Here is a 24,525-nt window from a genome sequence, read left to right as displayed (position 1 = left end):
CTCTTTGAATTCTAATGCTTGTGAGAAAGCATCTTTAACTTGGGGTAAATCAGAGGAGAAAGAAAGTGGGTAAAGGCGAGAAAGAAACTGCATTTATTGGGCTCCTACTATACACAAAGCAGTGGACTGTCAGATATACCATTTGGTACTATACTCCCACAAACTTGAAGGGTGGGTATTTTCCCCACTTTATGGATGAGGAAATTGAAATTCAGGGAATAACCAAGATTAGACAATCCATGATGAATTCTGAAGGGACTTCTGGGTGTGTTTGGGGTCTTTACAGGCTGGTGGCACTGATTATTTGGTTGTTTGCCTTAAAAACAAATGGCTACTTTTTCCTTGATTCACTCGCATTTCCTGCATTACTGCTGTTTCTTTGCCTAATTGGAATTTATTTCTAGCTAATGAATGGGTCCATGTGGCATAGAGAGAAAAAAGGGACACTTTTTCCCAAGGTACCTGAGAAAACATTTTAAGAGAAAAAGAAGCTCTCCCTCTCTTCCTTCCTTCCTCTTTCCCTCCCTCTCCCTCCACCATGTGAGCACATAGTGAGAACGTGGTCATCCACAGCCAGGAAGAGAGCTCTCAGTAGGAACCAAATTGGCTGGCATCTCAATCTGGGATTTGTAGCCTCCAGAACTGTGAGAAAATAAATTTCTGTAGAAAGGAAGGAAGGAAGGAAAGAAAGAAAGGGGGGGAGGGAGGGAGGGAAAGAAAGAAAGGAAGGAAGGAAGAAAGAAGGAAAGAAAGAGGAAGGAAGGAAGGAAAGAAGAAAGGAGGAAGGAGGAAGGGAGGGAGGAAGGGAGAAAGGAAGAAAGAAAGAAAGGAGGGCTTCCCTGGTGGCGCAGTGGTTGAGAGTCCGCCTGCCGATGCAGGGGACATGGGTTCGTGCCCCAATCCAGGAGTATCTCACGTGCCGTGGAGCGGCTAGGCCCGTGAGCCATGGCCGCTGAGCCTGCACGTCCAACGGGAGAGGCCACAACAGTGAGAGGCCCGCGTACGCAAAAAAAAAAAAAAAAAAAAAAAAAAAAGTTAAAGAGGCGTTGCCTGTATTCAATGGACAGACATCCAGCCTGACAGGGTTCTGCTGTAGATAGTGAGGCTCCCAACATATGGTTTGTCCTGCAATAGATTCTAATCCTTTCAATAACAAGTCATTTAAAAACTAATTTTCAAGGAATTCCCTGGCCATCCAGTGGTTAGGACTCCACGCTTTCACTGCTGAGGGCCCAGGTTCAACCCCTGCTCAGGGAACTAAGATCCCGCAAGCTGTGTGGCTAAGCCAACAAAACAAAACAAAACAAAACACACAAAAACAACTAATTTTCAAGATTATCGTGAGCATACTACTACATATGAAGGAAACATAAGCCTGTGATGATGCTGAAGCAGCTGCAAAAATAAGAATACTGAATCCCAGCAAATACATTTAAGATATAGCTCACATGAAGAAAAAAATATATCCAAGAAGATGGAAATAATGTATAAAAACAGAAACGAAATCAAGAAGTAAACAAAGCCTCTTACAAAAGAAAGATTTTGAGGATGGTACAGGTGAAGTATCTGATTTGGGTTTTGTTTTGTTTCAGTGCTGAAAGTTGCAAGGAAAAGAGGTGTGTTTAAAGCAATCTGTGGCTATCTTGTATTTGAGTAAATCGTATAGTGGATCAATTCCCTCAGCTAAAGAAAGGTTTTGGTTCAACTGTTTAACATTTTACGTGTCCCCATATCACATAAAGAGATACAATTTATATTAGATGGGTGATACAGACCTTTAATGCCATGACCATCCTTTTAGGGGATAAAGGATCTACATAGAAAAATAAAGGACAGCAAAGGCATTATGATTCTACATTCCGTTAATTAAATTTGAAATGTCCAATTCATCATTTATGGCCTCTTATTTATTTAAGTCATTCATTGGTTAATTTTTTAAAATTTATTTGTTTATTTATTTATGGCTGTGTTGGGTCTTCGTTTCTGTGCGAGGGCGTTCTCTAGTTGTGGCAAGCGGGGGCCACTCTTCATCGCGGTGCGAGGGCCTCTCCCTATCGCGGCCTCTCCCGTTGCGGAGCACAGGCTCCAGACGCGCAGGCTCAGTAATTGTGGCTCACGGGCCCAGCCGCTCCGCAGCAGGCGGGATCCTCCCAGACCAGGGCACGAACCCGTGTCCCCCACATCGGCAGGTAGATTCTCAACCACTGCGCCACCAGGGAAGCCCCATTGGTTAATTTTTGAGTGGCAACCCTGGGCTGAATGTGATACGCTCTTCTACAACAAGGTAGCCCTGTCCTCAAGGAGCAGGAGAAAATTAGCTGACACAAAGGGCATTTCCAGTCTAGTGACATCGGTAAAGAAGAGGAAAGATCAGAGCAAAGTTTCAGGTCGGAATGAAAGTGTCCTACAGTGAGTAAATCCCCAGACCACTGTGCACTGTGGATGCTCTGATGCTGAAATTGGTGAGAGTTCTGATCAGAGGTTTTTCCGCATTGGTATTCCAAGGGCCTCTCCAGTACAAGTTTTCTGATGAACTCCAAGGTGGGAATTTTGTCTGAAGGTGGAATTCGTTACATTAGCAGGGCTGCTCACAGTGTGAACTCTCTGATGCAGAGAATCTCAGCTCCACCCGACCGCATGAAGACCTCTCGGGTCTTTCCCACATTTGCCGCACTCCTGGGATTCCTCCCACTTGGGAGTCAATGGAGTGGAGTGTGGATTATAGTCCTCCTGTCACTAAAGTTCCGCCCTGTCCCCACCATAGCCCAGCTCAGGCAATGCCGACATAACCAGCAGATCAGGGGCACAGAAGCATTTTTCTCCTTTCTAGATGATGTTTTGGGTAACCTGCCCACTCCAGTGCATAATCACCCTTCTTAGCAAAAGGCCTCAAATGATCAACTCTGCGGGCCACCCTGCACTCATTCCCTCCACGTCTGTCGTTGTAGTTCCTCCAGCAGCCTCAGAGGACAGTGTTTTTTTTCTTCTGAAGCCAAACCTGCCTTCTGCACCTTGAATATGTCCTTTCCCACTGCCACTAAATTAAATTTTAATAATTAGTTATTAGACAAGTATCTTAATAGGCCTGGTTGGAAGTTCGAAAGAACCTGGGCCACGGCAAGGATTCCATGAACATCTGGGAACGGCGGAATAGATCCCACCCTGGGATGTGAAACGTCCTCACAAACGACAAATCACGGCGGCCTGAGAGACGCCAGCCCAGGTCCCGTCCGACGGGCGCCCCAGGACTTGACTTCGGGGTCAGCAGCGCGCAGCGGCCCACTCTCGGGGCCCTCCCGCCTCAGCCTCCGGCCCCCACCAGTCACCAGCAAGAAGGCACCCCGGGCCTTGACCAATCACGCCGCGCGCCGCCCCAGCCCGTCCCCGCCCGCCAGGTGGCGCACGGACAAGGGTCCCCAGGATTCCGAGAGCGACCCCAGCCTCAGGGCTTGGTGAGGCTCCTATCAGTACCTCTTGGTCCCGGAGGCAGTGGCAGCAGAGCGCGTTCGATGACTTAGAGGTTCGTCGGTGTCGGTGCCGGCAAAGTTGGGTCCACCGATGGAAACACTGCCTGCAAAGCGTAGTACAAATAAATAAAACATCAGCATTCTCGTCGGCGGCACCGCAGGAGAGATGCGAGTCGCGGCCGAGCCCCACTGCGAGGCCCGGGCTGGAGACAAGGACGTGGCAGGGACGGCCAGCGGGTGCAGAGGGGTGAGCTCGCGTCCTGGGGCTCGAGGAGCGGGCCGCGCCTGCCTCGTCGGCCGCTGCTCCCCAGCTCTCAGGGAGGAGGCGGGCTTCCTGCTCCGTGGGAGAACCGAAGCCTTCTCGCCTACTCCCCCCTCCGCAGCGCTGACCTCTACTGCATAGCTCAAGTCTCCACCCTCGAAGCGCTTAGCCCCCGCGCCTCGCACAGGTCCCAACGCGTCGTAGGGGCTCAGCAGGCAGTTGATGAATGTGCAGGGGCCCCGTTATTGAGGCTCCTTGCCTCAGGTTATCACCAGAATCACCACGCCCTGCTTCCCACTGGATTTTACTGAGACTTCAACTCCCGTTCACTTTCAGGGGTTCACCCAGGCGGATAGTCTTGGCATAGCTTCATCCCCAAAGCTGAGGGATGTGATGAGGGAGAGGTTATTGCGGGTTACTTGGTAATTTGTTTTATAGGTAAAAGTTTTATTTCAGGACCGTGTAAAGGACTACAGGGGTCCAAAGATAAGTTTCAGATGGTCCATGTATTCCCTGAATTTGCATGCACATGTTTCTAGGTAGAGCTTTCCTGAGTCTCAAAGACCCCGTACCTAACAACCTAAGGAAACTGCCTCAGACCAGGAGTCACTCAGGCGAACATGTTAAAACAAAACAATAATAAACGCCAGCACAGAACTCTCAGTAACATTTTTTTTTAATCCAGAATATCTTTTCTTTTTCTTTTTTTTCCTCCCTGCACCGCAAGGCTTGTGGGAACTTAGTTCCCTGACCAGGGATCGGGCCCTCAGCAGTGAAAGCACGATGTCCTAACCACTGGATCACCAAGAAATTCCAGATCCAGAATACCTTACATTAAGCTGATAATCATGAAAAACTGTATCTATCTAGATAAACAAAGTAGGTAACATTTGCCCTGTCATGAAAGATAAAAGACCTCACCAAGCAAAGCAGAAGATCAAGGACCGAGTAAACAGGACTTCCCTGGTAGTGCAGTGGTTAAGAATCCACCTGCCAATGCAGGGGACACGGGTTCAAGCCCTAGTCCGGGAAGATCCCACATGCCGTGGAGCAAGTAAGCCTCTGTACCACAACTACTGAGCCTGCGTGCCACAACTACTGAAGCCCACGAGCCTAGAGTCCGTGCTCCGCAACGAGAAGCCACCACAATGAAGCCTACGCAACGCAACGAAGAGTAGCCCCTGCTCACCGCAACTAGAGGAAGCCCTCGTGCAGCAATGAGAACCCAACACAGCCAAAAATAGTTAATTTTTTAAAATAAATAAAAGGACAGAGTGAACAGCTTATGTAAAACCGGAAGCTACCAGAGCACATGTTGGAGTACTAAGGTGAAATTTATAGGATGGCAGGAAAATGGCATACAGTCATATTAAGACCATAATGAAACAATGTACTTTGAAATATACTTAGAAAGGCATCAAATCAATAAAATTGTAAAGAAATACTTTATTTACATAAAGTGTTAATATACCAGTAAAATTGTTTAATTAGGGAAGGATGAAAATGTATATGGTTAGGTCTGCAAAAATTCTGAAGGGTATTTTGGTAGGTTTTTGAGATTGTGAGGCCTGGTATTTTTAATGGGTCTAAAATTAAGAAAATTCACATCTTTTCTTTCCTTGTTAGAATTCTACTTGCACTAGATTATGACTACCAGTCAATTATATTATGGTCAGGTTTTGGCTCCCAAGAAAATTGAGGGGGAGGGGGCAAACAAGGAAAAGAGAAATATTTCTGAGCTAGCTGGGTGTAAGGTGGATAAGGGCAGGTAGTGAGGTTACAGGATGTGTGTGTAGTGTATATAACAAGGTGGAAGTAATTTCATTCACCATAATTCCTCTTGGGAAAGCACTAATATATGTTGGAAAATTCTTCTTAGAATGAGAGGTGAGAAATTCCTCCCTTAATATGACCAGGCACAACAAAAATTGGTCACTAAATTGCCTTCTAGTGTTCCAACGAGTGGTCTGTTATTGAAGGGCCTAAAAAGGACCTGAGGTGACAGCCCTAAGAGGGGAGGACAAAGAGAAAAATCTTCAGTGGCAGTTTGGCAAAGAAGGGACTGCTGAGAACGAGATGTCTAGTAGGATACGAACCCCCTTCTCCACCTCTTACACACCACAATCTTGAGTAGAGTCCGTATTACTCATGGATATGTTTCTGTGAGGGGATCCTTTCTGGGGAGCTTGAAGAGGTGCTGAGTTCTATATTAAGGGCTGGCAAGGGGTGAATGTGCAAATAAAATATTCAAACACAGGAATAAGAAGTTAAGGGAATAGGTAACATACAGGTTTCACATGAGAAAGATATGTTTGGGTATAATTCAATTTGAGCTTGAGTGATGAAAAAAGAATGAGAGCATACTGCACTTGTAAACACTGCATGGAAAGAGATGAGTTAAAGAACTTCTGCTAACGTCTAACTACTAGAGACAGGTAGCTGGAAGGATGTGGAAACTGTGTAATCAGCTGTTTTCTGTTTGTATTGACTTTTCTTGTCTATTGTATTTGTTACAATATTGCTTCTGCTTTATGTTTTGGTTTTTTGGCCTTGATGCATGTGGGATCTTAGCTCCCTGACCAGGGATCGAACCCACACCCCTGCATTAGAAGGCAAAGTCCTAACTACTGGACTGCCAGGGAAGTCCCCATCAACTGTTTTACTTGTACAGTCCTTCTCTCAAGCCCAGGGCATGACCAATTATGTTTCCAAGGACATGATTTAAATCCATTATATTCAAATTCATGTAGTAATTAATAATGAATAGAAAATGTACAAAGGGTTTTGAATAAGGCAGTAATGCACTCACCTATTCACAGTACAACACAGTGCTTAGAGCACAGCTCAGGGCTGGAGTCTTGGCTCTAGCACTTACCAGCTGTGTGATGATAGGCAAGTTACTTGACATCTCCCCTGCCCCTCACCTTTCAAATTGGGGTAAGAGTACCCACATCACTGATGGTTGTGCAACTCCATAAATTAACTAAAAAGCATTCAACTGAACACTTAAACAGCTGAATTTTATGGTATGTAAATTATACCTCAATAAAGCCGTTTTGTTTGTTTTTAAAAAAAAGAGTACCCACATCACAGGGAGGCTGTGAAAACAAAAATGTAAACTGGCACTGTGCCTGGCACATAGTAAAAATTCAATAAATACTAGTGATTAGTATTAGTGTAATAAAGAGATTAAAGAATAAAACACTGAAGATATATAAAGTTAAATTTTTTAAAAAGAAAAAAGGAATTGTTGGGCCAGTTGAAACTTGAGATCATTTAGTTCAATTCCACTCATTTTACAGATGAGGAAATTAGGGATCAGCAGGTGAAGTGCCTTATTGAAGGTCTAGTTCTAAGACCAGACCCCAAGCAAGCTGGATCCCCGTTAGTGCAATTCCCACTACCATTCACTGACTCAGAAACACTGACACATGAAAAATTGAGGATGTGTTTCCTTGAAGAAAAAAAAAAAACACGTAAGAGAACACAGAAAACACATGTAGAGATGCTGAAGAAAGAGAATTCCAAAGCCAAGGGCAAACTGAGAAGAGGCTGTCACATCCTGGCCTATTGGCCAGGGACCCCAGCAGTGGGGCCCAGGTCATGAGAGCTTAAGTGCTTTGGCAAGGCAGGGTCCTGGTCAGCTGCTCAGTCAGGTGAGCCAGCTCATTCCTGTGGCCAGGTGCCTAGTGACAATGAAGCTGCAGTCCTCTTTGTTATTCCCTGACACAGGATCTGTCAGCATCAGCACAAGATGGGGCCCAAAGTGAATGCAGCAGAGTTCTTGGGAGCAGTCAGTCTGAGCGGCCCTGAAGTGGGAAAGAGCTGCTTCTGCCCATGCTAAGTAGTCTGGCCTCACTTGTTTATCTCCTGGCCTTGCTAATCAGCCCCTCTGGATTCTGAGGGCCTTCACCTACAATCCTATAAACTGTTTGTCAGTTTCCTCCATCACGGCACCCTCTCAGATGACTGAGGAAGCCTAGCAGGAGATGGGAACGCTTCTTCATTAATGCCGCCATCTTCCAAGGGAATTTGATAGCAAGTTTGGAAGATTTTGAAGCTAATAAAAGCTTACTAAATCCCAATGCTAAACAGTGGGAAAGAGAGAGGTGTGTCTTCTAGGCCATGACTTTAACATTTCAGGGGATAATATTCGAGGGGGGTCAACTCTGTCATTCCTAGGAAGTGGTGGAATCGTGTTCCTCCATTTTTCCTGAACAGTAACAATTTGGGCTAGACGGCCAGTAAAGACCCCTAACGTTATGTGACTCACTAGTGGGGAGGGAGGAAGGAAAGGAAAAAGGGATAGTGGAGAATTAAGGCCTGAAACAGCTTTTATGATTTAACTCAGTACACTGACACTTCTCAATGAATAGTTCATAAAAGTGCCTCATCCTTTTTGACCAACTGTTTAAATAAAAATCAGTAAAAGGACAGAGGAGGTTCTGTCCATTCATTTGATCTGAGAACTTGGGGTACAGACTGAGAACAATACATCTGACTTCAGCTTTTCCACAGAAGGCTTTCACGCTTTGCAGATCATTCCATACAGTGAACACTTTGATGTCGGAGGAGATGAGAACTCCGACTAAAGGTCTTCTGACATTCTTGGCACTCGTAAGGCTTCTCTCCAGTGTGAATTCTCTGATGTATGATAAGTTGGGAATGCTGGCTGAATGTTTTTTCACACTCATTACATTCATAAGGTTTCTCTCCAATGTGAATTTTCTGGTGGAGAAGCAGCTCAGAGTTATCCCAAAAGGTTCTGGCACATTCATTACACTGATGAGGTTTCTCTCCAGTATGAATTCTCTGGTGGACAATAAGGTGAGAGGTCCGCCTAAAAGCCTTTCCACACTCAAAGCATTCATAGGGTTTCTCTCCAGTGTGAATTCTCTCATGTCTAAGAAGTTCTGAGTTTCCCCTAAAGGCCTTCCCGCATTCCTTACATACGTAGGGCTTCTCACCAGTATGAATTCTAATATGTCTAATAATCTCGGAGTTCTGGCCAAAAGTTTTCCCACATTCATTACATTCATATGGTTTGTCTCCTGTATGAATTCTCTGATGCCGGATGAGCTCAGAACTCTGACCGAAGCCTTTCCCACATTCATTACACAGATAGGGTTTTTCTCCAGTATGAATTTTCTGGTGTCTAATGAGGCCTGAGCTATGCTTGAACGCTTTGCCACACTCATTGCATTCATGATATCTTTCTTCAGTATGAATTCTCTGATGCTGAATAAGCTGTGAGCTAACCCTAAAGGTCTTCCCACATTCATTACATTCATATGGTTTCTCCCCAGTGTGGATTCTCTGATGTAGAATAAGGGCTGAATTCTGACTGAAGGCTTTACCACATTCTTCACATTTATAAGGTCTCTCTCCAGTGTGAATTCTGTGATGGTGGATGAGATGTGAACTCTGAATGAAGGCCTTTCCACATTCATTACAAGCAAAGGGCTTCTCTCCAGCATGAATTCTCAGGTGCCTTCGAAGGCTTGAGTTAGTTCCAAATGTTTTTCCACATTCTTTGCATTCAAAGGGTTTCTCTCCACTATGAACTCTCATATGCTGAATAAGATGTGAGTTCTGATTAAAGGCTTTCCCACATTCTTTACATGTATGAGGCTTTTCTCCCAGACAATTTCTATGTGCTTTATTAGGTCCTAAATTCTCTATGAAGTTTTGGCCAGAAGCAGCAAAGGTGCTAACTGCTTCTGCCATAGTATCTCCCTGATATGTGATCAGGTTTGAGCTAGGACTGTAGACTTGCTCACTTTCATTATTCTCATGGTCTTTCTCACTTGAGGGTGATTTCTTAAAGATAATCAACCCTGATGCAAAGTCTCTCTCCTCATGGGACACCTGCTCCAGAATCTCTTCTGTGGACTCTCTGGAATGCTCTTCCAATATGTCTTCTTCACATGCTGCTCCAAACTCGTGACCCTGATAAACCACCTTTGGAAGTTTTTCTAGTATTGCCCCATGTGGTTCAGATTCTTCAGAAATTTCTTCCTTGGGAATTACCTCCTTGTTCTCAGTCCCCATCTCACAATCTGAAATGAGAGAGGTAAGTCTGTGAAGTGGCTGTATCACAGCTAAATGAAGCCAATACTAGGGAGTATGGAGCTTGACATGGTTCTGACGGCACCCAAAAGCACTCTCTGTATCTGGTGAGATTACAGGATGCTGTTGAAGAGAAGAGAAAGATTTAGGATTATGGTGGACATGCTACACAAAGAGCAGACGCTGACTGAAAAGAGTGAGGGAAATTATCAGAGGGAAGAGATTTAAGGAGAGAAATAGGAAATGGATGGTAAGAAGATGCTGATTAAAGTTCCATAATATTAACAGTGAATTGAGGCAGAACCTGAGGTTGGTAATAAAAACATTTAAGGAAAATTGTGGCCATATTAATAGATGGTATATGGAAAAGGTTGGGAAAGGGATAAAAATGACTAATATAACCTTTGGGTTTATAGAGGAAGAAACCAGAAATGAGTAGCAAGAAGAACTATCTTTAGCCCAGTTCTGTGGCGCTCACCAGCTCTAGAGAATAGGGGATTGTATATGTTGTAGGGGTTACCTATTCAAAAGGTTAATGTGACTTAGCTATAACAGGGACAGAAAGAACCACCCTTGGCTCCCATATATTTGGATGAAGTATGGTTCTAGCTTAATTTTCTCCAGCTGGTTACTGAACTGTATCAATACCTAATTTTCCCTATTAATTTGAAATGCCTCCCATACCACAGTCTGAAATTCCATATATATCTGGGTCAATTTCCAGGCTCCATTCACTTCTATTGATCTATTCCCTCTCTAACACCAAATTGTTCAACCTACTGTAGCTTTAAAATTTTTAATATGTTAGAGAAAGTGCTCTCTCATTAGTCTTCTTTTTCAAATATTCCTGTCTATTCTATTTTTCCAAATAAATTTTAGCATAATTTTGTAAAATTTCCAAACTTACCCTGATGTTTTTATACCCATCACGTTTCTGTATGTCTTCTCTTTTAGTGAGTTTTTTTGTGTGTGTGTGGTATGCGGGCCTCTCACTGTTGTGGCCTCTCCCGTTGTGGAGCACAGGCTCCGGATGCGCAGGCTCAGCGGCCATGGCTCACGGGCCCAGCCGCTCCGCGGCATGTGGGATCTTCACGGACCGGGACACAAACCCGTGTCCCCTGCATCGGCAGGCGGATTCTCAATCACTGCGCCACCAGGGAAGCCCAGTGAGTTTTTTCTTATATTTTCTAACTGGTTGTTATTATATGTATGTATGTATGTATGTATGTATGTATGTATGTATGTGTGTGTGTGTGTGTATACACATATATACATACATACATATAGCAATGCTGTTGATTTTTACTTACTAATATTATAATTAGTCCCTTTATGTAATTTTCTTAGCATTTTTTTTTTTTTTTTTAGTTTTTTAAAAATTTATTTTATTTATTTTTGGCTGCACTGGGACTTCGTTGCTGCACGCGGGCTTCCTCTAGTTGCGATGAGCGGGGACTACTCTTCGCTGCGGTGTCCGGGCTTCTCATTGCAGTGGCTTCTCTTGTTGTGGAGCACAGACTCTAGGTGTGCGGGCTTCAGTAGTTGTGGCATGTGGGCTCAGTAGTTGTGGCTCACAGGCTCTAGAGCGCAGGTTCAGTAGTTGTGGCGCACAGGCTTAGCTGCTCCGCAGCATGTGGGATCTTCCCAGACCACGGCTCGAACCCGTGTCCCCTGCATTGGCAGGCAGATTCTTAACCACTGCGCCACCAAGGATGCCCCTCTTAGCACTTTTATAAATCTTAAAGCCTATTTGTAAAACTTCTAAAAGGCTGTGGCAAGGATTTTTAGTTGTCTATCCCAATCTCCACTCTTCCCCACCTCATCAGCAACAGAATAATGAATTTATTTTTGTAGCAATGAGGCTGCCTAAAGAAATATATTCTCAGCCTTCTTTGTAGCTAGATTTGGCTATGTAACCAGTTTCTGGCCAATGAGACAGTAAAATGCAAATGACAGCATGAGGGACTTCTGGGATATCTCCTTAAAAGTAAGGGGATACATTTCTTCACCCTCTTCTTCTATGCTGTGCCTGGGGCATCAAGTGATAGGTGAAGTGCCATCTTGGACCATGAGTTCACCAGCATACCCTACAGTGGGACAAGAACAGGAAGGAACCTGGGTCCCTGATGACCCTGTGGAGCTGCCATACTTGCCCTGGAATGCCTGCCTCTGGACTTCTTTTATCTAACAGAGAAGCAAGCTTTTTCCTTGCTTAAACTATCATGGTTTTTTAATTTATGAAGCCAAACTTGCTCCTAATTGGTACAATGGCCCCAGGGATTTAGCTGTCCCCTCACAGAAGTAAGGTCCAAATGCTGGGGAAATGAGCCCAGCTTCTGTTCAGGTATTAAGCAACCGGGAGCTAATACTGAAGAGGAGAGGCCCTTTGCCTAGAGCAGTGCATCTGTGCACCACAGCAAATCTGAGCAACACAATCCTCCCATCAGTAAAAGTGTTAATTGCAGAAGGTGATTCTCAAGGGGGAATGGGGCAGCTATGGGACTTCATCCTTATATTGCAGAGCCATGGAATCGTTTTTACGCCAAGGAATGACACAGTTCATGGTCAGATTAGCATTTCAGGTAGATGCACACAAGTGGCCATTTAGTGGCTGAACCAGAAAGCAGCAGACCAGGACATAAAGGAGATCAGTTAGAAGTCTGATACAGTCATCAAGGCAAAGGGTGATGAGATCTAACTAGGGTAATAGTGGTAGTGTGAATGAAGAGGAAACAGACTACAGAAGTGCTTGAGAGGACAAATTCTCTAAGACTTGGGGTATGAATGGATATAGGTGTAAGGAAGGTGTAATTAGATGGATAGTGATACCACCAAGGTTGGGAATATTGAGGAGCAGCTAGTTTAGGGGGGAAGATGATAAATGAGCTGTGTTTTGGACAAGATGAGTTTCAACACATCCATACAGACATACCAAGGAATCAGTCAAAATATATTGGTCTAAAGCTTAGAGCAGTCAGGACTAGAAATACAGACTTGAGAGTACTCAGCATAGACAATAATGAGTATAGTTGTGACAACTGTCAGATACTGAAGACAGAAACCTAGAAAGCCAAGGCCAACATTGAAGAGTACTCCAGTTAACTTCCATGTTCCCCTCCAGATCTTTCACCTTTTCTTCACCCAGCTCTCTGCCCCAGAAGGTAACCTACATAGCCCTCATCAAGAGGCCCTCTGGCTTCCAGTTGTGTTCCACCAATGGGGAGACCTAGCAGGAGGCTGGAAGGAGGGAGGAGAGTGAGATCAGAGTATTTATCCTCCGGGTTCCTTCCTATGAGATCACCTTGGGTTCATGGTGTCCCTCAATTGAAGTTCATGACTCCTCTCAAGGAATCATCCTACCCAGTTGTCTCTGTGGGTTCCAGGCCCTCCCTACCTCTTGCCTCTTCTGGCCTAGGGCTGGTGACTACTCTGCTATTGCCAATCCCAGCTTCCTCAGTACCCTGCCTACACCTACATCTTTTATATTAACTTCTTTGCAAATAAATCCTACTCAAATTATCCTAATTTGAGCAAAGTACCTGTTTCCTAACAGGAAGACCCTAATGATAAAGGGGTAGGTAGAGGAAGAGAAGCCTGCCAAGAAGAGAAAGAATGGTTGGTGAAGTAGGAGAAGATCCAGAAAAAGTGTCATATAAGTCACCAAGGCAATAGCAGAGGGAATTACAAAGCGTCACACACAGTTGATAGATCCAGTAGGATAAGAACTTGAAAACGTCTGCTGGGACAATTAGGTGGTCACAGATGACATGTGAAAACAGTCAATGGAATGACAGACAGAAGCAGAAGTCAGGTGGCAGTGGACTGATTAATTAATTTGCTGATTTCAAAAAATTTGGGTGGGGCTTCCCTGGTGGCGGAGTGGTTGAGAGTCCGCCTGCCGATGCAGGGGACACGGGTTCGTGCCCTGGTCCGGGAAGATCCCACTTGCCGCGGAGTGGCTGGGCCCATGAGCCATGGCCGCTGAGCCTGCGCGTCCGGAGCCTGTGCTCCGCAACGGGAGAGGCCACAACAGGGAGAGGCCCGCATACCGCAAAAAAAAAAAAAAAAAAAAAAAAAAAATGGGGGTAAAAGGAGAAGACCGAGATGGGCAGTAGTGTAAAAGGTCAAAGAAAGTCAAAGAAGGATTTTCTCTGACAGTAGAGATTTGAACAGGCTTATATTAGAAAGGATGGTACCAGTAGAGAGAAAGGTTAAGAGGGAAGAAAAGATGAGATTACGGAAGAAATGAAGATCCTGAGAGGCAGGAGAGACTGGGGTCAAGTGGTGAGGGAAGGGGAAAGGGGTGATCTTGGGGTGCCCCTTGTACTGCCCTTTTTCTCTGCCCAGCCTCCAGTCATCCACAGGATCATACCCTGGGGCCTCCCTAGTCACTCAGGGGTGCAGCCCTGGTAAGCCCTCTTTCCTGACACCTGGAAGGAACCTGATCCCCTACTGAAATCCTGAAGTGTTGGAAGCTCTTTGTGCTACCCCTAAAAATGACCTGGAATCTTCTTCAACTTTCCCCCACTCAGCGCCTTCTCTAATTTTCCCCTGGAATAAGGGCAGGCACCCAAAAACCTTTTCACTGAAATTTTTGAAAATTATAGATAATGTGTACCTATGTACCTGTAAGAACCCATTGTAGAGAATTTAGCTATCTTCATCCATGGTACTATTTGAGTTAGAAAGCACTGTCTTAAATAAATTTCTCTCTAATGCTCAGCCAAGAACAAGTTCCACAAGCTGGTATTTCAGTCCCTGTCTACTTCTGACCCCCTCACTGGCCTTTCCTTTTCACCAGCATCTCTCCTATAGTTACTTCTTTTCCAGCATCAAGCTCCATACAAAGTCAGCATTCATAAAACCCACATCTGTCCCACACCATATGGAAAATCACATGTCCACAGTAAAACAAGATGCAAGACATATAAGTTAGGTATGTGTATCTATCCCCAACTTCAACACCTGGTTCAAAATTCTAGTCCAGAAAGTCTTCCCCAACTAAGATTTGCCCCCTCTGACTATTCTTTTACTTTGCATTCTACCAGTGACACGACATTAATGCCATTTGTTAAATATTGTTTTGTTTAATAGACACCTTCTCATATACAAATCAATGCCATCCTCCTTTTTTTTTCCTTTGGATGCACTGTGTGGCCTGCAGGATCTTAGTTCCCTGACCAGAGATCAAACCTATGCCCCCTGCAGTGGAAGCACAGAGTTCTAACCACTGGACCGCGAGGGAAGTCCCAAAGCCATTCTCCCTTTGGTTGATTTTCCAGAGGCACAGATACGCATTAGACCTCAGCCGCATACGGAAACACTCTATTACTCATAGCATAAATTTAAATGTCCAAACATAATTTCCTATGTTTGTCACTTCTTTACTTTTCTAAATTTGAAATTAGTTGTTTCTGGAGAGAGATAAGATGGATGTGCCATCTTAGGAGCAGGATGACCACTCTTGGTCCTCAGTCTGGGGATGACAAGCATCTACTGGGTCTCCATAGTTCAGAATAGGGTCTTCAACTCTGCAGATCGGGAATTTTTTTTTTTCAATGCACACAGACATCCTCATTCACAAAATACTGATTCATAAACCAAATATACACCTATTAATTAACCATGAGAAATACAACTTCAAAAGGACCAAACTGTCTACATGAGAAGCCACATAAAACCCTAAAAATTGTTTAGTTGGCTTACAATCATAGCAGGAAGATTTTTTTTTTTTTTTTAATGAACGATCCTTAAATAATGATTCTTGGCCTAGAACTAGGTTAGATGCAGAAAAGTCAACGGGAAAATCTCTAAAAATACTAACTTCCAGGGGCTTCCCTGGTGGTGCAGTGGTTCAGAGTCCGCCTGCCGATGCAGGGGACACGGGTTCGTGCCCTGGTCCGGGAAGATCCCACGTGCCGCGGAGCGGCTAGGCCCGTGAGCCATGGCCGCTGAGCCTGCGCGTCCGGGGAGAGGCCACAACAGTGAGAGGTCCGCGTACCAAAAAAAAAAAAAAAAAAAATTGTGATTTTTAGTAAAAAAAAAATCATTAAATAATCTATCAGCTGACAGCCTGATTAGGTCTTTTTAAAATGTTGTTAAAAGCAAAGATTGGGACTTGAGTTATAAAAGGTCCAAGAATCGGGCTTCCCTGATGGCACAGTGCTTAAGAATCCGCCTGCCAATGCAGGCGACACGGGTTTGAGCCCTGGTCCAGGAAGACCCCACATACCGCGGAACAACTAAGCCCGTGCACCACAACTACTGAGCCTGTGCTCTAAAGCCCGCGTGCCACAACTACTGAAGCCCACACACCCAGAGCCCGTGCTCCGCAACAAAGACAAGCCACCTCAGTGAGAAGCCCACACACCACAACAAAGAGTAGCGCCTGCTCCCTGCAACTAGAGAAAGCCTGCGCGCAGCAACAAAGACCCAACACAGCCATAAATAAATAAACTAAAAAAAAAAAAAAAAAAAAAAAAGGTCCAAGAATCATTTACTTCCTCAGTAAATTGTCCCCCTGTGTGGCACTCCAGAGGTTTTTCCACCCCAGAGTGATATGCCATAGTAAAATTAAGGAGGGCATGGGTGAGAGGTATGTCTTTCTTTTGTAAAGGAGGAAAAGAGCAATTGTGATAAAGGAGGTGGAAAAGAGAAATCTATAGGCCACAGGTCCGCTCTCAAGCACACTGGTGGTAGGCAACGGTACAAACTGAAGTCAAGGATCTAGAGACTGATTTCCATTCAACAATCCATGCACTTAACAGATGTTGTAGAAAATGTTTGTGGACTCCCTCCATATATGTCATTTGAAGACTACTGCACTTAACAGCATTCTGGGCAGAGAGCATAGGGTGAGCAAAGCCTCAGAGACTAGGAAGTACAGGAGGAATAAGAAAAGGAACAGAGAGAACATTCTGACCTCAATGTAGCATGTGCAGAGTTGGGGTAAGGAAAGAGAGAAGGTAAGTGAGGATGCACTAACCTTCTAGGGAGTAATGAAAGCTCTTACTACGTGCCAAGCAACTTACACACATTCTCTTGTTATACCCTTACAACCTCTTGCTGAGACAAGTATGCTGGAGGCATCAGAGTAGAGAGGAGCGAAATCAGCCAATCGGCGTGCTTTTCTGACTTCCTCCAGCAACACTTCTGACAGCCCCAGAGCAGACTGGGAATCTGGGGACACGTGTGGTGGAGGAATGAGAGAGTGAGGGACTTGAGGATGTTAGCCAGGACACAGCTGAGATGACCAAGTGAGACAGGGAGACAAATGAAGTAGGGGAAGGAGGGAAGAGTGGAGGTTACAGACAGGGTGAAGGATGTGGTGAGCACACGGATCCAAGGGCAGGAATCCTGCAAATGGACCTGAGGTTTAATTTTTAAATGTCAAAATTTATAACATACCAAAAGTAATATCCTTTGCAACTATTCAAATTCATGATGAAAAAATGATGAAACATTTTGGATGTCAACTTACAAACATATAAGTGGATACAGAAAGCTTTTCAAATTATTTTATGGGATATTTGAGCAAAAAAGTTTGCAGTGGCCTCACACTCTGCAGGAGATCTGACCTCACCCAAGAGCTCCAGGAGTGAGCTCCAAGTGAGTTAACCCAGTTAATACCATTCCCCTTGCCAGTGACTGTTCAGAACAGTAAGGATTGATTCAGGAATGGATAAATGCCTTCATCTGGGTCAATGATACTGAGGAAGTTTGCTGGGAACTTCTGGGAATAGTTTCCTGCTGTCCTGAGAGAACCACAGAAGAGACTTCTACATATTGTTGCCTGGAACCGCTGCTGCCATTTCACTACCAGCTGTGGATGAAGGCAGGATGAGCGAGAAAATCGAGGGGAAATGGAGCCAGCAGGGCCACTAGATTCAGTCATTACCTCTTGACTTCCAATTACGAGAGCTTATACACTTGTATTTTTTAGGCCAGCTTGAATTGTATCCTGTGACTAAAAGACAAAAGCATCTTAATTCATAAAAATACTTTCCCTTAACTTCCCTTAACTTCTGAAAGGTCAGATCCTACTAAATGCTCAGTATCCAGTACAAGGATCACCTCCTCCCCAAAGCCTTCACTTTCAGCTGCAGGAAAGAGGTTCTCTCTTGGTCCTCTGAATCAGCATTTCACTCACCTCTTTCTTTGTACTATAGTTATCATGTCGCTTCCTGTTCACTGCTCTCCAATGGCTACAAAATAAAACTTCTTAACATGGCTCATCATGCCTTCCTGGTCAGGCCCCTGTCTCCCTTCCCATCTCCTGTCCCATGCTCTCCAATGACAGGTGGGAGCTGCAGTCATGCTCAGGGTGTTGCAGTTCAAACACTTCTTATTCTTTAAAGCTTCTCTGCCTTTGAGAACAGGTTATTCCCACTTCCTGGAATACTACTGCCCATCTTTTACACTTAACAGTCATCTACAAGACTCAGATCAGACACAGAGAGTCCCCTCTGTCTTCTTCTCTGTCCCTAAGACTCCTTCACCTTGTTGCAGCTACCTCATTATACTGTTACTCTATTTTCATCTCTGCTTCTTTCTTCAGACCATGAACAAGGATGATGTTCTATTCATCTTGATATTCCCAACGCCAAGCACATTTCGGGTGCCTGCTAAATATCTGTTAAATGAATTTGTGTAAATATCTTATTTACATAACTGATCCGTGACGCCCTTGAGGACTAACTGGATATTTCATTCATTTTGTATCTAAAGAGCCTAGATCGGTGTCTGACACATAGCTGACGTCAATAACTACTTGTAAAAATAAGTTCCTTCTCCCAATCTGGATGACATTTCATTTAAAGCACTGTTATCCTCTTTTCCTCTGTCCTCCTGGTTCCCACAATCAAGAAGGCTCTATTAACTCGGCACTGAAACCTCTCCTTTCCGTAACTAACCCTCTTAAACCAATATCCGGCCAGGGCACAGTCTGCCAGGAGGCCTGAAGTTTATGACACGGCCCGCCATTTCGTCCCCGCAGTTTACTTGGGGATGGAATGTCAGAGGAAACCACAGCTCCCATCATCCCCCACGTAAGGACCGCGGAAGGGGGTGTCCCTGCTGCTCCCGTGCTCGCGGCTGACAGGCAGGGAACCAGGACGGAGACGGGCCCTGGCCGCGTCCAGGGTATGTGCCGGTGGGGACCCGGTGGGGGTGGGGAGACCCTAAAGTCCAAGGTCACAGAGCGAACCCGGGTCAGGCACGGGCCTAAACGTCGGGTTTCCGCGGGGCTCGTGGGCCAGGGGTTCGGGAGCACAGCACCCTCCACCCCACGCCGGGACAGAATGAGGTCTCACCTCAGGCAGCTACCGCCCCACACGCGCTCCTCTCGGGCTGCCCGCGCTGCTCCGCCCGCTGCCTCAGAACCCGCAGCTGTTGTCTGGGTTTCACTGGCTATAGGCATCGGCCACTTCCGGTACCCGGGCGGCACTCCAGCCAATCAACGCGCGCTGCACTCCCAGGAGGAACAGGTGGTCAGCAGGCCGGGGTCTCCTCACCCTTTCCAGGCTTGCTTTGCGCCGGTTCTCGCGCTCACCCGAGCCCCATCTCGCCGCTGCCTGCCACACCAGCTCTCTGAAGTGGCCCTGTGCGCCTGGTGATGCCCACTTCAGCCCCAGGATCACTGACGAGCTAGGTCCTCCGAGTTTCCTAGAAAGGCTCCAGGGATGCACTTCCGCCCTGGGATCGGCCACTCTGCGCGCTGCTGTCGCTCCCCAAGCATTGATCTGGACTTGAGAAATTGGAAGTTGGCTTCGCTTTCTCACCGGGAAGAGATCACGCGACCCCCTTAACACCCCCACCTGCATCCCTTATCCCGTCACTCCCTCCCTTGAACTACACGACTCAAGTAAACACAGACCCCTACATCCTAGGAACAGGCCAGTCATCTCTGGGGGCGAAGGGAGACCCGCTCTTGAAATCAAGGAGGGCTTACTGGAGGGAGTGATGTTTGGGCTGAAATCTGAAGGTTGAGCGGGAATTACCCGAGTCAAGAGTGAAGGGGACAGCGGTTCCGGCAATGGGAACGGCATTCTCCCCTAGCCTCCTTATTTCTTGAACAGCTTGACCCTTCTCAACTCAGCACCTTTGTGCTCGTTACTTCTTCTGCTTCTTGTTATTCAGGTCTCACTTCAAAGGTAACTGCATAGGAGAAGGCTTCCATCCTATCTAATGTTGCCTCAAACTATGATACCCCTCCCAAATATCAGTTACAGGGAAGGACTATGATTGGCCTTGTTTAGGTCTGGTGCTCACCCCTGGACTAACCATTGTATTCAGGGGAAAGGGATAGTAGGTTTAGCCAAATCTGGGTCACCTGTCTGCCCCAATTGTGGGGGCAGGCTTCTGTGTTTGCCTCACCTTAATCCTATGGAATAGGGAAGGGAGTGACTATTCACAGAAAGTGATATCATGTATATATCTAGTACACAACCTATCAGAAAAAAAAAAAAAAGAAAAGGGAAAAAAAAGCTTTTGCTTGAGTTCATGGGATTAGGCCCTAGACTATAGGGTCCATCACTTTAGCCATTCTCACACCAATATCCTTAACTCCTTTGCCCTACTGTCTGCAACTGCCTTGGAAGTTTGTTAACCCTGGATCAGTTGAAATGTCCATTTTCCTTACCCAGGCTGCTGACAACTGTTGGGGAAAATCATACATTTTGGAGAAAAAAACCCAAATAAATTTATGGTCTCCACTTCCCAGAGGTCTTTCACTTCTGCCTAGAAATCATTTTCTGTTTCCCTAGTCAGCTTGTCTACCATTTTCATGATTGCTATTTCAACCTTCTTCATTCTGCTTGAACCTCTGTCCAAGCCATAACCCACCATCACAATCACTGCCACCTGCATTCATCCCAAGGAAAGATGTCCATACTACAAGAGTATCCTGCCACAGAACAAGAATGGGAAACATTTGGTTCTACTGTCTTTATCTAGTACACCTACATTAACAATCTTCTGTCTCAAGAACCTAGATCAGTAATTCTCAATCTTGGCTGCACATTGGAATCACCTGGGGAGCTTTTTTTTTAAGTATATGTTTTTATTAGCAGTATTCAATTATTTGAATACACCACATTTTTTATCTATTCACTTATTAATAGTCAGGTGGTTTCTTGTTTATGGCTATTACAAAGTTGCTAAGAACATCTGTGTACACTTCTTTATATGCACAGATGCATAAGCTTTTATTTCTCTTGGATAGCTGCCTAGGAGTGGAATGGCTGCATCATATGGTAAGCATATATTTAACTCTTGAAGAATCCAGCAAACCATTTTCTAAAGTGGATGGACATTTTACATTTTCACCAGCAGTGTATGAGTCTTTTTCCTCCACATCCTCGCCAACACTTGATCTGATCAGTTCTTTTGTTCTTTTTCTTTTTAAATTGAGCAGTACAATAGAGATCTAGTGGCCTCTTATAGTGGTTTTGCTTTGTGTTTCCTTACTGACTAATTCACCTGGGGATCTTTAAAAATATTGATGTCTGGTGCCACCCACATAGATTCTGTTGAAAATGATCTGAGATATAGTCTGGGCTTTACTGTTTTGTTTATTTTCCAAGCAATTCCAATATGCAGCCAGTAAGGTTGAAAACCAACAGCTAGGTCAGTGATTCAAAAAGTGTGGTGTCTGAATCAGCAGCATCTGGAATTATGGTTAGAAATGCAAATTCTCAGGCCCCACCCACAGATCTCCTGAATGAGAAACTCTGGAATTAGAGCTGAACAATCTGTTTTAACAAGCATTTCAGGAGTTCTAATGCACTCTAAAGTTTGGGTATCACTGGTCCAGACATTAACAGTGTTTCATTTGATCAGCCCTGTACGTGGGTTAAACAGGAAAAAGATAGGCTGTATCCTCCTGGATACTCCCCTGCCCACCATCTGCTTCATTACACTAGGCAATTTAGGCGCCATCTGGAATAATGGGGACCTACCAAGGGAAGGAGGCCAAGGCATATGGTCCACAAATACCACTCTCATGCCCAGTGTGTATGAGGATGTGTATGACTAGGTAGGGGCTGATGTTTCACTGTCTCCTAACAGGTTCAGGACTTCCATCGAATTGAGTCTTATTACAGGTAAGTATGAGAAGTTTTGCTCCTTTTGAAAAAAATGGCAGGTAGGAACGTTGGCCACCCTCTTGAATTCACACAGAGACAGGTACATGGAAAGTAAGAGCCAGAATGCTCTCGCTCGACCTTGTCCCTTCTATCTGTGGAAGATGTGGGGAGGAGGGCTACCTGTACTGGCTACTCTCCTATCTTATACTTCAAAACTGTGTCATTTCTCAGATTCATTTACAACTCTGATTTGGATCTAGTGCTGATCATAATTATATTTTCTATTGTCTATGGACCATATTCCAAGCTACTACCAAACTATTAGTAACAGCACTCAGTGTCCCCTGAGATTTAAATAACATTGTGAATGTAAGTCATTGTTAGGATTCTGGAAGAAATGACCAAAAGCACCAACCCTGCAAACCTTCAGGTCTTTCAAAACCCTTCTCTCGGGCTTCCCTGGTGGCGCAGTGGTTGAGAGTCCGCCTGCCGATGCAGGGGACACGGGTTTGTGCCCTGATCCGGGAAGATCCCACATGCCGCGGAGCGGCTGGGCCCGTGAGCCATGGCCACTGAGCCTGCACGTCTGGAGCCTGTGCTCCGCAACGGGAGAGGCCACAACAGTGACAGGCCCACATACCGCAAAAAAACCAAAAAACAAAAAAACCCCCTTCTCTCTCAGGTGAATAACCCTGGGCCAGGACACAAGGACACTGGCTTGGATAGCTTTCTCTTCCTGTAAACTTCTCTCCTCCTCCCAACTCCCCACATCCACTTCTTTTATCACTATCACCTCTCTCCTTGATCCTGCCTTCCTTTCCTTTCAACTGCACCAACCTCATAGTACATCCTACAGACCAAAGTCTCACTCAGCATGACACAAATGCATCTTGCCTTATGTGACTTAACCATTTCCTACACACATACCTTTCCCCGTATATAGACAGAGCGTTCCTTGAGAGCCAGCACTGTGTTACATGTCCCAGAGAGGTGCTGGCTGTCCTGGGCCCATGTTTAGTAGAAACAGGCTGACCTGAAATATTCATATCTCAGCTCCACAAACTAAAGCAACTGGCTGAAGCTGAGTCAAGCCTCAATTAAGTCTTCAGGGAATTCCCTGGCAGTCCAGCGGTTCGGACTCCACACTTCCACTGCAGGAGGCACAGGTTAGATCCCTGGTGGGGGAACTAAGATCCTGCAAGCTTTGCGGAGAGACAAAAAAAAAAAAAAGTCTTCAGTGTTCCCCTTGCACCTCCAGCTATGAAGATTCAAGGAAGTAAAACAAAAAGTCAACTTCCTTTTCTAGAGTTATCAATTACCCCAAGGAGCTCAGGGCAACCAATTCTGAGCCTGATCCAGCAAGGTCATGTTATCACTGAGTCAAGATAGCAGATCCTTCTTGAGCAAGTTCTAAACCTAAGAGGTGCCTCCAGGGTCCTTGTAAGGTACATGTCTCTCTCTCAAGTGAAACCATGGCCCCTTTCACATGGGATAAAATGCAGCAACACCTGAAAACCTTACTCTCCCAGTAACTGCTCCATGGTTCAGTGCCAGGTGGAGAGGCAGAGAAGAGAAGACTGCCCTGGCAGAGGGGTCAGTGCTGGGCTTTGAGGAAGGCAAGCCGGAGGTGGTGGGAGGGGATGCACTGGAAATAGACAACAGCAGAATGTACAAGGGAGCAGGTGATCAGAGGACAAACCAGGAGCCCCAGGGTACAAGGCTCCTCCCCAGGGCTCTGGAGTCTTCACAAGGTCAGCAAAATAATGAGCCCACCTGCCACCAGGGCTCAGACATCACTGAGCCCTGACAGTTCCCCTGCCCACCGAGCCCAGAATCTGCCTTAGAGCCTGCTCATCACAATACTTCAGGAAACTGCTACTAAGTAGTCTGAATTCCCATATGAATAGAAATTATTTGCCATCCAGGCCAAGGCAGTCCTACATGAATATTTCTGAGGCTCTATTTTGAGAAACAACATGGGAGGAAAATCAAGTCCAAGTGTCTCCCACCATCACAGGCACATATAAGTTTCCAATGTGACTAGTGAACCTGAAGGAGGCCAGAATGACTCCTCACTCTGTCTTCATGGTACTGTTTTCCAGCTCAAGATACAACCCCTAAAAATCATGGGTGATATTCGGAAAAGATGCAAACTCTAACTCGAAAAGATACATGCACCCCAACGTTCATAGCAACATTATTTGCAATAGCCAAGACATGGAAGCAACCTAAATGTCCATCAACAGATGAATGGATAAAGAAGATGTGGTGTATAACAGATAATGGAATACTAATCAGTCATTAAAAAGAATGAAATAATGCCATTTGCAGCAACATGGATGGACCTGGAGATTATCATTCTAAGTGAAGTCAGACAGAGAAAGACAAATATCATATGATATCACTTATATGTGGAACCTAAAAAATGATATAAATGAACTTATTTACAAAACAGAAAGACTCACAGACACAGAAAACAACTTATGGTTAGCAAAGGGGGAAGGTCGGGGGGAGGGATAAATGAGGAGCTTAGGATTCACAGATACACACTGCTATATATACAATAAACAAAAAGGACCTACTGTATAGCACAGGGAACTATATTTAATATCTTGTCATAACCTATAATGGAAAAGAATTTGAA

General features: G+C 45.1%; 1 protein-coding gene and 1 long non-coding RNA gene across 5 annotated transcripts; one reads left to right on the top strand and one right to left on the bottom strand.

Annotated features, from left to right (window-relative positions):
* Positions 1-1,712: 1,712 nt before the first annotated feature.
* Positions 1,713-19,244, bottom strand: ZFP3 (ZFP3 zinc finger protein). 4 transcript variants are annotated; one of them, XM_067021986.1, is made up of 3 exons: positions 19,110-19,239; positions 17,948-18,002; positions 3,581-9,788 (listed from the first exon to the last, which is right to left on the bottom strand). In XM_067021986.1, exon 3 carries the CDS (start codon positions 9,778-9,780, stop codon positions 8,269-8,271), a length of 1,512 nt encoding a protein of 503 aa, XP_066878087.1. In that variant the 5' UTR covers positions 9,781-9,788; positions 17,948-18,002; positions 19,110-19,239; the 3' UTR covers positions 3,581-8,268. The 4 variants fall into 4 exon arrangements, 3 of the variants coding, with proteins under 3 accessions (XP_066878087.1, XP_066878086.1, XP_058902729.1); XR_009332489.2 differs by lacking the exons at positions 3,581-9,788; positions 17,948-18,002 and adding an exon at positions 1,713-3,571 and having other exon boundaries at positions 19,110-19,244; XM_067021985.1 differs by lacking the exon at positions 17,948-18,002 and having other exon boundaries at positions 3,581-9,921.
* Positions 18,903-24,030, top strand: LOC136793266 (uncharacterized). The gene is made up of 3 exons (XR_010838315.1): positions 18,903-18,939; positions 21,865-21,899; positions 23,984-24,030. It is a non-coding gene; the product is annotated as an uncharacterized lncRNA (long non-coding RNA).
* The last annotated feature ends 495 nt before the right edge of the window (positions 24,031-24,525 follow it).

Source organism: Kogia breviceps, chromosome 19 (genome assembly GCF_026419965.1).
Source record: "Kogia breviceps isolate mKogBre1 chromosome 19, mKogBre1 haplotype 1, whole genome shotgun sequence".
In the NCBI taxonomy this organism is placed as follows: Eukaryota; Metazoa; Chordata; class Mammalia; order Artiodactyla; family Physeteridae; genus Kogia; species Kogia breviceps.
The sequence above is the reverse complement of the archived record's forward strand: the minus strand, read 5'-3'. Positions and strand labels throughout refer to the sequence as shown.

Coding starts and splice junctions, on each gene's coding strand:
- ZFP3 (XM_067021986.1), bottom strand. CDS start 9,780: ATGGGGACTGAGAACAAGGAGGTAATTCCCAAGGAAGAAATTTCTGAA.